General features: G+C 32.0%; 1 protein-coding gene across 1 annotated transcript; it reads right to left on the bottom strand.

Annotated features, from left to right (window-relative positions):
- Window positions 1-785: 785 nt before the first annotated feature.
- On the bottom strand, window positions 786-5624 carry LOC108993784 (auxin response factor 9). Its single transcript, XM_018968813.2, has 14 exons — window positions 5170-5624; window positions 4962-5077; window positions 4616-4711; window positions 4163-4219; window positions 3903-4055; window positions 3718-3802; window positions 3478-3568; window positions 3190-3354; window positions 2978-3091; window positions 2818-2890; window positions 2591-2741; window positions 1869-2479; window positions 1567-1754; window positions 786-1375 (listed from the first exon to the last, which is right to left on the bottom strand). The coding sequence occupies exons 1-14, from the start codon at window positions 5216-5218 to the stop codon at window positions 1219-1221; spliced, it is 2106 nt and encodes a 701-aa protein (XP_018824358.1). The 5' UTR covers window positions 5219-5624; the 3' UTR covers window positions 786-1218.
- Window positions 5625-15297: the final 9673 nt, after the last annotated feature.

Consider the following 15297-nt stretch of genomic DNA (forward strand, 5'->3'; position numbering starts at 1 on the left):
TGGTCCAGACAAATTTGTACGTGTGAGAGTTGAATTGAACATGCATGGATGATAGATAGCAGTATTGGCAACCCGAAACACTCCTGCATGTGGAGGTGGGATAATAATTAATTAGAGATGGATGAGGAGAATGTTGTAGTGGCGTGCATGCATTTTCTGCACGCCCATTACGATGAGGCCACCGACAGTACTAGGGCCGGCCGAGGTAAATGCCTTGTTGGATGGTCTGCAACTTTGTGCCAAGTTGCATCTGTTGGATATGGAGGTCGAATCCGATTCATAGCTTGTCATAAGTACCAGAGAGGGTGCAGTGCGGGAGATATGGGAAAGGAAAAAACAAGATATGGGAAAGGATACTTCATGTCATTCGAGCACTATCTATTTCGATGAGATATCCATATAGAAAAGTAAAATCAAGAGCTATGCATGCTTTGGCCCTACAAGGAGTGAAGGGCTTTAAAGACCATTTGAAGATTGATTGAGCTGGCATACCATAATTACAATGTAAATGGTTTTGATCATGACTCTTTTTAAGGGTTATGAGCCCAGTTATTCATTTACAACATTCAAGTTAGATAAACGTGCATCATAAATTTGTCATTCCCAATCACACCACACTAACATGTTGCATTTTAAATAACTTTTCTTGTCGAGTCGTTGGCATGGGAAGCCAGTTAAAATGTACCATATCAGCCGGTATGAGTAATGACAACAAATCCAAGAGGATGAGTATCACTGCTCAGCTGGATAATGATGCAGTTCAATGCCAAAATAACACAAGCTAATGTCGCAACAGAACCTTGCGAATTCCTACTTGCTAAAGAGTGACATTACAGTTCCAAAACAAGTCTATTTACAATCATTAGAAACAAAGACTGCACGCCGACGCCATCCCACCCATCCCCTTCCCCCTCCAATTATTCAGTACGCTTAATCTCAGTATGAGTCCTGCTCAACAGCAAATGAGCAACACCACCGCAATTTCCACAAGTATTCACAAGATTTCTCTAAGCCTAGCCTCTAATTCCCACTAATGCATACTGAGCTTTTGAGTTTCGTGAAGTTAGCTCTAAAAAACGAGCTATGAATTAGCCAATGTCTTTCTCCCCAGAACTTCAAACATCTTCCAAGCACCAAAACTCCTTGCCCCCCACCCAAAGCTAACAAACAGACAATAATGAAGACCAGGAAAAAATAAAAGCGAGTAAACAAAAAAAATCATGGCAGTTCCATATTGCAGTTTTCGGTGGAATCCAAGCTCATAACAGTCCCTTCACCTTCTATGGAAGACATGGGCAGTTTACTTCCTGGGCTCATCTTCTTCACGTCCTGGCTGGAGCAAATGAAGATTCTTCTCACCATGTTACAGAATTCCCTGGAAGACAATATAACTAAATCAGAAAATCGCTAGATTGAGGATCATAGGGAAATTTTCAAACACTACAAAATGAATTATATTCTAATTTTGTGATCGATAAGAGCATTACATTATGGAACATGTAATTTAGATAGTGTTTAATATGAGTCATATTATTTTATTGTGTGATAGTGTTGAAGAAGACTTACTGCCATGGATCATCACCCACAAGCATCATATCCCCTTCATCGTCAGTATAGACAATTTCCCACTTATCCCGAGGTTGAAGCTGTCCCTTGATGTTAAACATGTCCTCAAGTTCATCTATAAGTTGACCATATCCTTCCAACATGGTTAAGTCTACAGCCCGACCAACAGCAACCCCCTGCATTTGAACCTTTTGCATATTCGAAACACAACCATGAAATGCAGTTTTTCAGTAATTGACAGATTGGGCTATTGATCTTGAATATATTTATTAAATGGTTAAAAAATATTTCCCATTCAGCACCTTGGTGCGACTTCTGGTTGAAGTGGAGCAGTTTTGCTTGCTCTGAATATCTTTTGGCGGTACTTGCAGCTGCCCCAGTTGCTTTTCTTTTGAATCCTTTGATAGATCATACTTATGGTCTGAATCAATTGCTGACAGGGTACTACGTCCTTCAGTGGAGCCATTAGACATACTAATCGGTTGTGTGGTTGCCTCCTCCACAGGATGTGAGGTTGTAGAGTGATTGATCAGCTCAATTCCAAACAAGCGGCAACCAGAAGCAGTGTCAGCTTTCTTCACTTTCTCAACAGGGTCAGGAAATGGGTCATTGTTCGGCTTTGAAGAGTGTGGAGTTGAATAGCCTGGGAGAGAAGGCCATTTAGAGACACTTTTGCGGTCATCCATCGTATCCTGAAATAGATGCCGAGTAACACATGCACGAGGAGAAGATAACCAGCTCCCATCAGTCTGAGTCCTTGAAATTGAGTTGCTGGTGCTGTTAACATCTGTCTGCTTGTGATGCCAGATAGCATGATTTTCACTTCTTTTGCCTTCAGCCATAAATGGTGTCATTTCATTAGACTGTGTCAATGCAGAATTCCAGAGAGTTGATCCAGTTGAACTGGTATTATCTATGAGAGAGAGAGAGAGGAGAAATTAGAATATCACCAACTCACCCTCTACACAAAAAATGAATGGTATAAAGTATAGTTTTTTTTTATCTTAAAAAAGGTTCGTCTCACCAAGATTTGGAATTTCAATGGGTGTTCTGGGCCTTTTGTTCTTCGGAGCAGGTAGAGGCATGCTTACAGGTACAGAAGCCACAAAGGACTCTATCTCCCATGGTGAAACCTGGTCTGGTCTGGGAATAGATGCAGGTTCATCCCATTGAACCTAGAAAAAAGAAGGAATGAAATTTGATTGCCCTATTAGTTTGAAACAATGAGGACAAAGGGATTAAAGAAATTACTTTTAGCGATCGCCATCTTGAACCTGCCCAATGAGGAGATTTATCTTCAACCCCAATTATTGTGCCCAGAAACCTGATCAATCGAAAATGAAGGGGAATCATTATATGAAAACTTATCAACACAAAAACCAATAGCCATTGCGTTATGAAAATATACTACCTTCTCTCTGGAGAGTCCTCCCCCTCAAAACTCATCTTAAATCTCATGCCAACTCCGAACTTATTGTTGACAGCCTCCAAATACTTATTTAAGCTTATTATGAACTGGCTTGTCCTGAGCATTTTAACCAAAGCAAATAAAACCAATGATAATATAGAATTATTCAACAGAATGTCTTTTCAAGCACATCCTCAAGAAGGAATGTATCATACCTTGGCTTATAAAAAACTACAAACATAGTTTGGGTTGCAACAGCATGAGAAGCAGTTGCAAGCACTCCTAAGTGCATGCTCTGACTAGAAATCACAGACGATGGCATGCTGCTCTGTTGACGGGCAAGGCGCCTCACCCCAACACGCAACTCCCCATTTTCTCCCCTAGATGAGCAATTCATTATTGAAACAGTTTTACCATGGGGAATACATATTTAACAGGAAGGTTAGGAAAAGAAAGAAAGAACACGAACAAAATTAGACGTGTGAAAGGGGTGGGGCATATACCTCAGAAATACAAAGGAATCTCCCGCAACTAATCTCTTAGATGTCACAAAAACACTCCATCCTGTTGTAAGCAAGTGTCTCCGTGGTTGACCTGTTCATTGAATCGAAGAAAGTGAGAAACATGAATGAAAATAGATTAACTTGTTTAATTTTTTTTTTTCCAAACCCCATCTCTTCCTAGATTAATGGAACCCATGATAATCGCAAGGAACAGAGTAATAAAAAGATAAAACTGATTGCCTCTGAAAATATGCTTAAAATGCCATGCATAACCATGAAGATCCTTAGCAACCAATTCCTGAGTTGGGGTCGACTGGGTCATATCCTGAAGTAGATCCATACATGGAAATCAATATATCTGAAATGAAGAAAAATAAATACATAAATAGATAAAAGCAAACTATTGGTACAAAGAAAAACGTTACCAGCGGAGGAAGGCATTCAGTAGCATGTTTGCGGAGAACAGAAAACCCGCCATGTGTACTCGTATCAGAGGCTGTTAAAACTTTGCAGAACGAGTGAACCGTTGGTTTTGGAGGTTCAGGAAGTCGACGATCAGGACTTGTAGGCTCAGTTTGCTATACATGTTACAACATAATTGAAATCATTAAAAAAAAAAAAAAAAAAGATTTATTTTTGCTGCCCAGAAATTGAAAGATGTTAGTAATCAGAACAAACTCCTTACGTCTGCATCTGGCACTAAAGTAATTTGTGCGTAAACCTCGTCTGTTTCTTGTTCCGCCTAAAAAAAAAAGTACACAAACATCAATAAAATAAAATAAGTTCTTCCCTATGTAGCAATTTTCCTCGATTTATTCCAGCGCTCTGATAGGTTGATGAGGAAATGCAAGAAATAAAAAGTTTGTTCCCATTTTTTAAATCGAATTTAACCTAATTTCTGGCCCCCGGGGGGGGCGGGGGCGGGGCTCCAGTTCCAGTTACTGGAGACCTCATAAACCTAAAATTCGATCTAAGTTAGCTAATGCATACAGCTCAACTGGGTTTATCATGGTTACAAAAAACCCATACAACATACCAAGCACATATTTTCTTTCCCTCGGTTTCCCAGTAACCAAACAGATAAACAAAAACATAAGGGTAACGAGAAAAACAAAAGACGAATCGAGCAGAGAAATACCAGCAAATCAACGTGAAGTACACTACAGAGAATCTTCGAGGGAAGTTGAAACAGTGGATTTCTCTGATTCAGCTCCTGATTTGTTGATGCCTCCAACTACAACCACCCAAAAATAGCATTTCTCCTTTAAATTTCCATAACGCAAATAATAGCAATTTTCTTTTAAAAGTTCCCCAAATAACAAAACACTCTGAGGAAGGAAAGGCCCAGAAGACTCCAACAACCATAAAAACAAAACTATACTCTCTCTTTTCTTTTCCTCGAGAAGAACTTTTCCTGGAAACCCTTTCTACCGAAACTAACAGAATCAATCCAGAACACAAAATATAGCATTTTAGGCACGTACTTGTTCCATGTGGCCCTGTGGGAAATAGAAGACCCTCTCGCCGGCCCGTGGCACGTCCACGAGTGGGCCCGCGCAAGCCTTCCATAGCTCGGCATACAGCTCATCCCCTCCACAACCTAAGAAACCAAAGGAAAATTATTCACATTTCCCGGAAAATCAAAAGAACCCCTAGGAAAATTTTGGGAAAAAAATCCAAAGGCCATTTCACCTTCCGCCAAAACATTTGACTGGGAAAACGACCCGCCCCAATTCGCCATGATTGAAATCCCCCGAGTCAAACACCAAAAATTCAAAAAAACCAAGGAAAGCTCACCTAAGGATCTCTCCGACACCCTAATTCACCTAGCTATATACAAACAATAAACGCTAATAACACCACTAATTAAGATCAATCCGAAGCAGTTAGTACGATTTATTACAAAAGCTCCGACTTTTCGCATCCAATACGGCGCTTTTACACAGAGTCACACCCTCTCTCTCCCTCTCCCTCTCCCTCAGTAGAGACTGCAATCAAAACCGTAACGTAAAACCACCAGAACGTTACGAAACCACCTTCGGAGCTCGCAAAACCACTCTGTCTCTGTCTCTCTCTACAGAACACAAAACACAACAGAGTCTTAACTCTTAAGGGCGAAAAAACGGCTTTACAAATAAATCCCCCAAAACCGCTTTGCGCGCGTCTTATTATACGCGACTCTGTTGCTTTAACTGTAACACACAGACTCTCTCTCTCTCACACTAACTATACTAACCGTAGTTAGGATCTAACCGGAGGGGGCGGGTAAATGGGACGGCGATAGTAACGGAAAGGTTGGGCAGGGAGTTGAGTGGACAGCCTAAAAGCGGTCAGGGTGAGGTCCGACTGGTCAGAGCCGTGTGATAACGGCTGGGCCAGGGCGGCGGGTGTTTTTAAAATCATTTGTTGAGATGTACGGAGCATTGGGATGCGTGAACTTGGGAAACGGAAGCCGTTAACTGCAGGCGTTCCGTCACCGTTAGACTGCCGTCCCTGTCGCTGTCTGCTTCTGAGCAGGCAACAAGGTTGGCTTGAGCCAACCCGGCAGAGAGTCTTTTTCTATTTTCTATTTTTCTTTTATTTTCTCTTTTTTTTTTTGGAATTGATGATTCTAGCTTGACCTGCTTTCTTCCTAATAATTACGGTGGAATGCCATTCGGTAAAGGGACCCACATGAACACGTGGTAAGCGTTGGATCTTGGTCTTTTTTTTTTTTTTTTCCCTCTTTCCCAGACCATCCCGCTTGCGGTCCCGGTGGTCCTCGTGTGCACACGTCAGCATAGTCCCAATCTGACGTTCCACGTGGTTCGGTGTCGTGGGACCCATACCGCTTGTTTGGTTGATTATTTCATTTAAAATAACAGTTTTATTTGAATCTCATTTATATCGGAGCATTGTTACACAACCTCCACCACACTCCACACTCTACATTTTTTTAAATTTTTTAAATTTTTAATTTTTTTAAGTTTATTTTTTAAAATTATTTCAAATTTATTATTTATTATTCATATAATAAATATTTAATAAAATAATAAAAATTAAAAATAATGTAGAGTGTGGAGTGTTAGGAGGTTGTGAAGATTTTTTGTTTATATCGATTCATAATTTGATTTAATTTTAAATTTTAATCTCGTATATTAAACTATGTTTTATAGATAATATGTAGTATAAAAACTTTTAAATAGCTCTAACACATTAAAAGGTATTTTCGGTTCATATAAGTTCATTAAGGCTATGTTTTGATTAGATTACTTTATTATTATTCATAAACAGTTGATTATTATTTACAAAACTATTATTTATTTTTTATTATTTTATTACTATTAACAAATTATTTAAAATCCCTTCAACTAAACGTAGTCTAAAATCCATCAAATAGCACTAAGATTCGGTTTGGATTTTAAAAAAATATATTTGTTCTTATTTTATTATTATAATTTTTTAAAATTTTTACACAAAATATAATAAATAATTTAAAATTTTCAAATCTCAAAATAATAATAATATTAAAAAAATTTCTAACAATATTTCTTCAACTTTCATATTTTATCTAAAAATATCTCATCTCATCTCTAAATCCAAATCAACCCTAAACCTTTTATTTATGTCAAGTGAATTTAAATTTTTTATTTATTGTTTGCATAAAGTAATTTTAAATTTTTTTAGACAGAGATGGAGACTGTAGTATGTAATGTAATATTTATATTTGTTCAAATAAATTTTTTAAATAACATTAAAATATAGTATGATATAATTTATTTTATATGTTTATTTATTTTCTCATATCAAAGTTTCAACAAAAATTACAAGTGGCAACGTTTTGAATGAGAGTTGGGGGTGCATTCACCAACGAGTAATGTTATATAAATAAGTTTTAAATAGATTAGTCATATATAAATTCTTTGTAAAAAAAAGTGAATATTACTAATAAATAATAATTTATTTATACATTTTTAAGATGAATTTTTTTTTTTATAAGAATTTATATGAGATTTGTCTATTTAAAATTTATACAAATCATTTCTCTTCATTTATATATTCTTAAAGGTTGGTACCATGAAATGATGGCTGGTCTTTTTAAGTTTGAATAATTCTATTATAGGTCTCTATATCACATAATATTCATAAGACATAATTTAATTTAAAAAATATATTTTAAATTTTAAATTTTATAAATCAAATTATGTTACATAGATTGTGTGCAGTATTAATATTTTAAAATAACAATGCCTTTCAAAATTATAGTTATTATCGAGATGTTTATATACGAGTAAGGTCGTGACTTTTGGTAAAACCAGCAAAATTAGACAATATTTGCAGATGAATGAATGTTGGACCCCATTTTAAGTCTCGATATCATATCATGTCCTATTCTTTAGTCATTATTATATGTTAGATCTGACCATGTGGAATGGTTCGAACTTCAGCTATCTATGGTTTGGTGACAACAGAGTCACCATGTACAAGAACTGTGAGACTTTCATCACATCTCATCTCATTTTATTATTATAATTTTTTAAATTTTTACATAAAAATAATAAACAATTTAATTATTTCAAATATAAAAATAATAATAATATTAAAAGATAATATTCTGATAATATTTTTTATTTAAATTTCAACTTTCATATCAACTCACTATCCAAACCGCTCCTTAGTTTTCTATAGTTTCGTATTTTAATGTGTTTTAGATATTTTTAAAAAAATCGAAGCTCATATACTTTAAAATTTTACTTTAAATTTTTTTTTTTTTTAAATTCCAGTAAGAACATTGGGCTTTGTCACCAAATAAGAGAATAAGAGATAAATATTACCAGAGCAATAACAATAAGTATTTCGTATATAAAAAAAAAAGCATCCTAATTTTTTTAATTTAATGATGGATGCCTTTTGAGGGAAAAAAAAATTAAGATCCAATACGCATTATGGATATGAGTTTTAACTAAAGTTTTGAATTTCATATTAGTTGATACGGTCGAAATATATTTTTTTTGTAGTGTAGCTAATACAAATAAAGGTAAAATTTTATACTAATCAGAATTTCAGCCATTTTGATCCGTACTGGTCTATATTTCAACTCGTACCAATCAATATTTCGGCCTTTACCTTTTTTTTCATTTCTTTAAACCGTAAGCTCATTTTTTGATTCCCTGATTCAGGTCAGACTCTTTATAATTTATATATATTTATATATAATTTATTCATATATAGACTATTATTTTATAATATAATTTATATATTTATATATATAATTTAATATATAGACTATTTTGAAACAAAATCGGATTGAAATATCTTGTTTCAATGTATCGATCAAAACGTTCACGGGTACGATATTCAAAACATTGATTTTAACCCTGACTAACACTTCATTAAATTATCTTTTTTTCCCTCGACTCTCTTAACCAATATGTTGAATACGCTATCATACATACATATATATATAAATATATATTTATAAATATATAATATCTCTTCTATTTCTTATGTTATTTCTTTCTATTTGAAAGATTATTAATACGTTTAAATGTTGAAATAATTTCATATGACTAGTGAATAATAATAAAAATTTAATAAATAGTAAAATAATTTAATATTACCTCACTTATCAAACACAACCTAAATTTAATTCGCATAAAGGAGATTATCAAAGCGGTCTGTTGGGCTGGTTTTTTTAGGTAGGGTCCGAAATTTGGAAAATTGAATTCATTTGACCAGGTTAGACATTTAAAAATGGACTCATATATGAAATTATGTGATTTTAATTTAAAAATAAAAAATAACAATTGCTTACAATTTTTTTTTTTTTAAATTTTGTTACAACTCGAGTAACCAGATATTCGAATTTTTATAATTAACTAAATGAATTCCAGTGGATATCCTAACCGCATTATAAACTCAAATTTATATCGAAAATATAAGCGGGTAAACTATAGTATTAGAAATTAATAATAATGATAGATAGCTAGCTAGCTAGCTAATTATTTAAACACGAGAAGTACATGTATAATTAAGGTGTCCATAAAATATGACAAGTAACATGCATGTTATAACTTGTGCATGTATTTTATATTTCCCTGACTGCAAGATCATCTATATATAAATTGAATCGATCATGTTAATTAAATTAGTCTATCATATGAGTCTCGTTCTCTATGATATATATATATATATATATATATATATATATATATATATAATATAAATGCTTGTGATCATAGTATTCTCATCATGTCTTGGTCTTTTGTATGTTTCTTACAATTTACGATATCGACATGTTTCATGTATCGTATTATACCCACTGTTTGTGTCGGTGTTTGTGCTTTCAACTCCATATAACAATTAATAAAAATTAGGATCGGAAGGTAATCGAGGTTGCTTCTGAAATTATTGCAATATTTATAATTTTTTTTTTATTATGTTAATTTGAAGTTAAATGATATCTAACGTCAAGCTGAATTTGCTGAATGAAAAAATATTAATCACTCCAGCATAAATGTTTTTTTTTTTTTTACCAAATTTTTTGTATCGAAAATATCATTTTTGTCGTAAAAAAAAAACATTTATGTTCTAGTTAGTATTCAATTTATAAGTCATTTTTATTTAAGGGGGTAACATAGTCTTTTAGTTTTCTTATTACATTTTTATTTCAATTTAATGCCATTTTTAGTTTTTTATGATTTATCCCATGCATAGACTTCCTAAATGTTATTGACCGATTATATAAAAATTTATTATTATTATTATTATTATTATTATTTTAATAAATGATCAATCTTTTCTAGACACTAATATAGAAATAAAGGAGAGCAATAAATTATAAAATCAAGGTGTTCTACCAAATTATAAGATCAACGTGCATGACTTTAACACGTAAAATATTTAATTAGTTGGGTGAAATATAGAATCAGGATTTGAATTCAAAATCTCTGCTCTGATATTATATAAAATCATCACTTATTTAAAAAACAAACCGATGAGAATACGTAAATTTTACTATTTATATTTATGTCTTAATAATCTTAATTAAAAAAAATATTTATTTACTTAGTAAATCTAATTCTTGGTAAATCTAATTCAAAATCAAATCTTACATGATCACAAACAAGTTGAATAGAGTAAAATATAAAACCAGAATAATAAGATATGTGTGATCTCTTAAGTACTACTCGGATTGGGTTTGCTTTTGCCAGCTTTTGTGGAGAACAATATAAAGGAAGAGAGAAATTGTTAATCTAACTTAGGAATAATTAATGTCTGTTTTTCTATCAATGCTTTGCATCTTTGGCACCTTAAGCAATCCGGTGTTCCCCACAAAGAATATATGGTTTATTCTTTCTTAATGAATGTTAATTAGTTTGTTACGTTTAGATGTTAAGATGAATTGAGTTGAATTGTAAATAATATTATTTTGTAGGTTTCATTGAGATGAATTAGTTTTGATCAACAACCAAACACAACTAAAAATATATAGAATAATAATACACATATAACTCTTTTTTTTCAACCATTTTACGACTCATTTTAAAACAACTAATGAAATCATGCGGCTCTATTAAAAATAAAATTTAATATTACAAAACTATCATCCATTTTATGTAATGTTGTAAAATAATTATAAGGTTATCATTTTCCAAAAAACTATGTTATTAATTAACTTAGAAAAATCTAAAAAAAAAAAAAAAAGAAGGAAGGAAGGAACAAAGTATATATCAAAGTATAATCTAAAAAGTCCACCCTAGGAAAGAGGAATACGAAGATAGCTTGACCGTGTAAATCAGCTGCATGCTCAATTTTCGGATTGACATAAGTCAGCTGCACTAATTAGAATCTGGAATAAAGAAAGGAGGAATTCTAAATATAATTATGAAGTACGTAATTGTATAATTCTTTTGAAAAATAGTAGAATTTATTATTAAAAATGAGTGGAGTTCATTATTATTATTATTATTTATATATAGATCCTATGTTTTATTTAATTTTTTTAAAAATAATTATACAACAATTATATAATTTAGGATTGTAAATATATATTTCTTTCAAATGCTTTATTTATTTTGACTTCTGACTCCATGATGTAATCTAAGACTATTTTGAAAAAAATAAATTATTTTTCAGGGTGAAATCATTACAATTGGCAATTTCTTGCATAGTATCGAGAGGATTTGAAAGAAATAGCTAACGTTATAATTAAAGTAATTTTAAATAATTATGGCCCCGGTTTAGTTACATAAGTCATTTTAATTCATCTCATATAATTATTATAAATTTTATAAATTTTCATGTAAAATATAATAAATAATTTAAATTTAAAAAATATTAATATTAAAAAATAATATTTTATTCAATTTTTAATTTTTATTTTAATATTTAATCTGTATAACCAATCAGGGCCAAGAACTTTTATATTCCAAATAACGTTGGATCTCATGACACAAACCTCTCACGGTCATTAGAGATGGTTTCATTGAATAAACAAAGGAATTAAACCCAAATGTGCATGAGTATTTCTTTATTGAACACAACAAACAGAGCCATTGTGACAATCGATCTGTAAATTATTCGATCTCACTTTTTGATCAAACTGTGATCGAATTTATATTGGTGTGATTTCAGGACACCGAAGGGCCAAATACGAGTAAGTTCCTTTCATGAGTCCATGTCAGCAACTGCAAGGTTCCTCTAAAAATAATAATAATAATAATTAGCATAGTGGTGTGGATAAGCTTTAGGCTTTAAATCAGAGAACATGGAGGAGAGCAAAGACAAACCAATTACAATGGAGTTATGTCTGTGTTTGCCTGTCCCCCCCTTGCATCATAAGACCCCATACTAGATTTCTTATACATAACTTTATAGCCCGACACCTGTCCATTATCATTAATCTACATATTATACTTGGAACTATGCTTCATATGATAATATAATAATTAGGAGTGACCCTTTTGTCACCTTTTCTCTTTTTGAAGGGTTATAATGTCCGAATGAGATGTTATTCCTTTCTTCTTCTTCTTCTTTTTTTTTTTTTACAAAAAAATAAAAAATAAAAAAATATTATACAGTTCAATTAACAAAAAAATATAAATATTAAATAAATTTATGTAAGATTTAGATTAAATGGGTAAACGGCTCAAATGAAGAGAGATAAATCATCTAAATCGGACAAAAAGATTAGATGATTTCTGTCATTCTGCTTTAGATTATTAGTCTGAAGAATGATTGGAGATCAATGAGCAGGACAGCTCAATTATTGAGGTTCAAGGTTTGATTAATCTATACTAAAGATGAGTCTTGAGGATAAGAACTTAAAGAAATTAGGAATGTTTGAATAGTGAATAAATATAAATAGAAGTTATTATTTAGAGTATTCATTTAATACATATGATATGATATTATGTAGATCATTATTTCTCTAAATAAATATCAAGAATATTCAATCAAAAATAACCATGTAATAAATATAAAATATATATTACTATAATAATTTTTTTCTAACATCACTATTAATAATTGATACATGCAAGCGAGTAATTAAAATAGAAGCCTGTAAAAGAACATATCTTACTTAAGAGAGAAGGAATAGGATTGAGAAATTGGTCTGATAAGGCTGAAATTGAGAAATAATCATCAGAGAGAGAGAGAGAGAGAGAGAGTTGTGTTGAGACTTGACCCTATACGACCTCCAATGGACATGGCAGGGAATGGGATTTCCCCCCACCATCCCCTTAAACCTGGAATGCTTTTACTGTCGTCACTGCAGAGTAAAGACAACTAGTCTTTCACACACACCAAAAAAAAAAAAAGAGACAAAAAATTCTTTAAAAATTAAGCCATCATATTAAATTACTTCGACAGACCCTCCTTGTATTGGTCCTTGGTTGGGGCTAGTGATATGCATGCAGGCACACACCATCTACAGATCAACTCGACCCATTAGCCTCTCCTCTGCACAAATTAGACACCCCATTTGCGTCTGATTATAAAATATATAACACCTTGATTTTCAGTTTTTTTTTTAAATTCTATACATCATTCACTATTTATTTTTCTACTCTACATCTATATATTTTTTTTATAAAATATAAAAATATTTTTTATAAGACGTAGAGTATACGGTAGTGAATAATAACTCATCCATATAATTTTTTTTTTTTTACTCATCTAGGATTTGAGTCATTTGACATTGTTTACGTGGGTTTGTAGGGTACCCAACAAAAATAATTTTAATATTATTATTAAAAATCAAACCCCAACTTAGGTTTAAGAGTAGTTTATTTTAGGTGGGGTACCTTAAAACAACATTGGAAATGAAGCATTTTGGGTTGGAATCCATGTGAGGACTATAATGGGGAAATGGGGAAGAAAAGATTTTATTTGCCTTCTTTAAGTAAGTGGAGGATGATGCCTTTCACTGTTGCTTACATGTAAGCAAGCATGTATTAGGTTGAAGGACGGATCAAAGTGTGAGGAGGAGGAGAGGCTGAGAGCGACTTTGGTCCCCAAAGGTGGTACGAGTTCTGACTATCTTTTGACTCCCATTTTGAGGCTTTTTATGCCGTTGGATCTTTATGATTACGACTTTTTTTCCTGATGGGTTATGTGCAGACCTACTGGACCCTCATTTCCCTCCTCTTTTTTCTAGTTCCTCTGCAGAAGGGACAACTTTCCTGCACAAGTCTCCATTGGAGACGTGACATGTTCATACATGACCTAACCACCACATTTTCTTCTTTGTATCAAGCAGGTAGATTAGGTTTCATCCAAGCATCGACCCAAAACTTAACATAATTTCGATTTGGAGTTCCGGCTTCGTTTGGTTCCTAAACATCTCTCAACTCATCTCAACTCATTATTACAACTTTTTCAAATTCTAATATAAAATATAATAAACAATTCAACTTTTTTAAATCTCAAAATAATAATAATATTAAAAAATAATATTCTAACAATATTTTATCATCTCAACTCAACTCAACTCAACTCACTTCAACATCCAAACGCAACCCAAAAGTTTTTGTTTAAGTTCTAGCTTACATAGTCCTTACGACATCTCATTAATAAATAATATATTTTTTTAAACTCTTTGAATGTGAAATCTACTTTTTTATAAAGATTTGTATGATATTTGTCTATTTAAAATTTATACAAATTATTTTTCATATATATTTATTAGATACATTCACCTATTAATTTAAGATTCATTATATTCACAAGTAAGTGAGAGAGTACACCATCTATATCATCGATGTTGCATGATTTAATTTACAAAAATTAAATTTATAAACATTTTTTACAAATCAAATCCTACCATATCAATAGTAAGAAATATATTTTCTACAAAATGTATGTTATACCTACCAGCTTATGAATATAAATTTTCTTAATTTAATTTGATATAGTTTAAGGTTTTGAGTTGGATATTTTAAAACGGTACCAAGATCTATAATTCAAGTTCAATCCTTCAAATGATTTCGAAAGGAATTCAATAATCAAATATCGTAGTCTTTAGTCCAATCCCATTTATTTAGGTCTAGACGTGTCAATTGATTGTTAACAGTATTATATTATAACCAAAATAATAAAAATAATAATATTGTAATTTTTTGAACAGTATCAATTTGTGACCAATTAAGCAAAGATCCATTACCAGAGCACCGTTTGGATGGTAAAAACGTTTTATCACATCATTAAAATTTTTTTAAATTTATGTATAAAATATAATAAAGAATTCAATTTTTTCAAATTTTAAAATAATAATAATATAAAAAAATAATGTTTTATTCAACTTTTAATTTTTATCTAAAATAATTTCATCTCATT

The sequence above is a fragment of the Juglans regia genome, chromosome 9 (genome assembly GCF_001411555.2).
Source record: "Juglans regia cultivar Chandler chromosome 9, Walnut 2.0, whole genome shotgun sequence".
NCBI classification, from domain to species: domain Eukaryota; kingdom Viridiplantae; phylum Streptophyta; class Magnoliopsida; order Fagales; family Juglandaceae; genus Juglans; species Juglans regia.

Bases quoted from the DNA above. Each gene is read 5' to 3' on its own strand.
- LOC108993784 (XM_018968813.2), bottom strand. From the start codon at position 5,218: ATGGCGAATTGGGGCGGGTCGTTTTCCCAGTCAAATGTTTTGGCGGAA. The intron at 4,056-4,162 runs GTAAGGAGTTTG...TAACATGTATAG, and splicing joins CTTTAGTGCCAGATGCAGAC to CAAACTGAGCCTACAAGTCC. The intron at 2,891-2,977 runs GTAGTATATTTT...TCGATTGATCAG, and splicing joins GAGGACTCTCCAGAGAGAAG to GTTTCTGGGCACAATAATTG.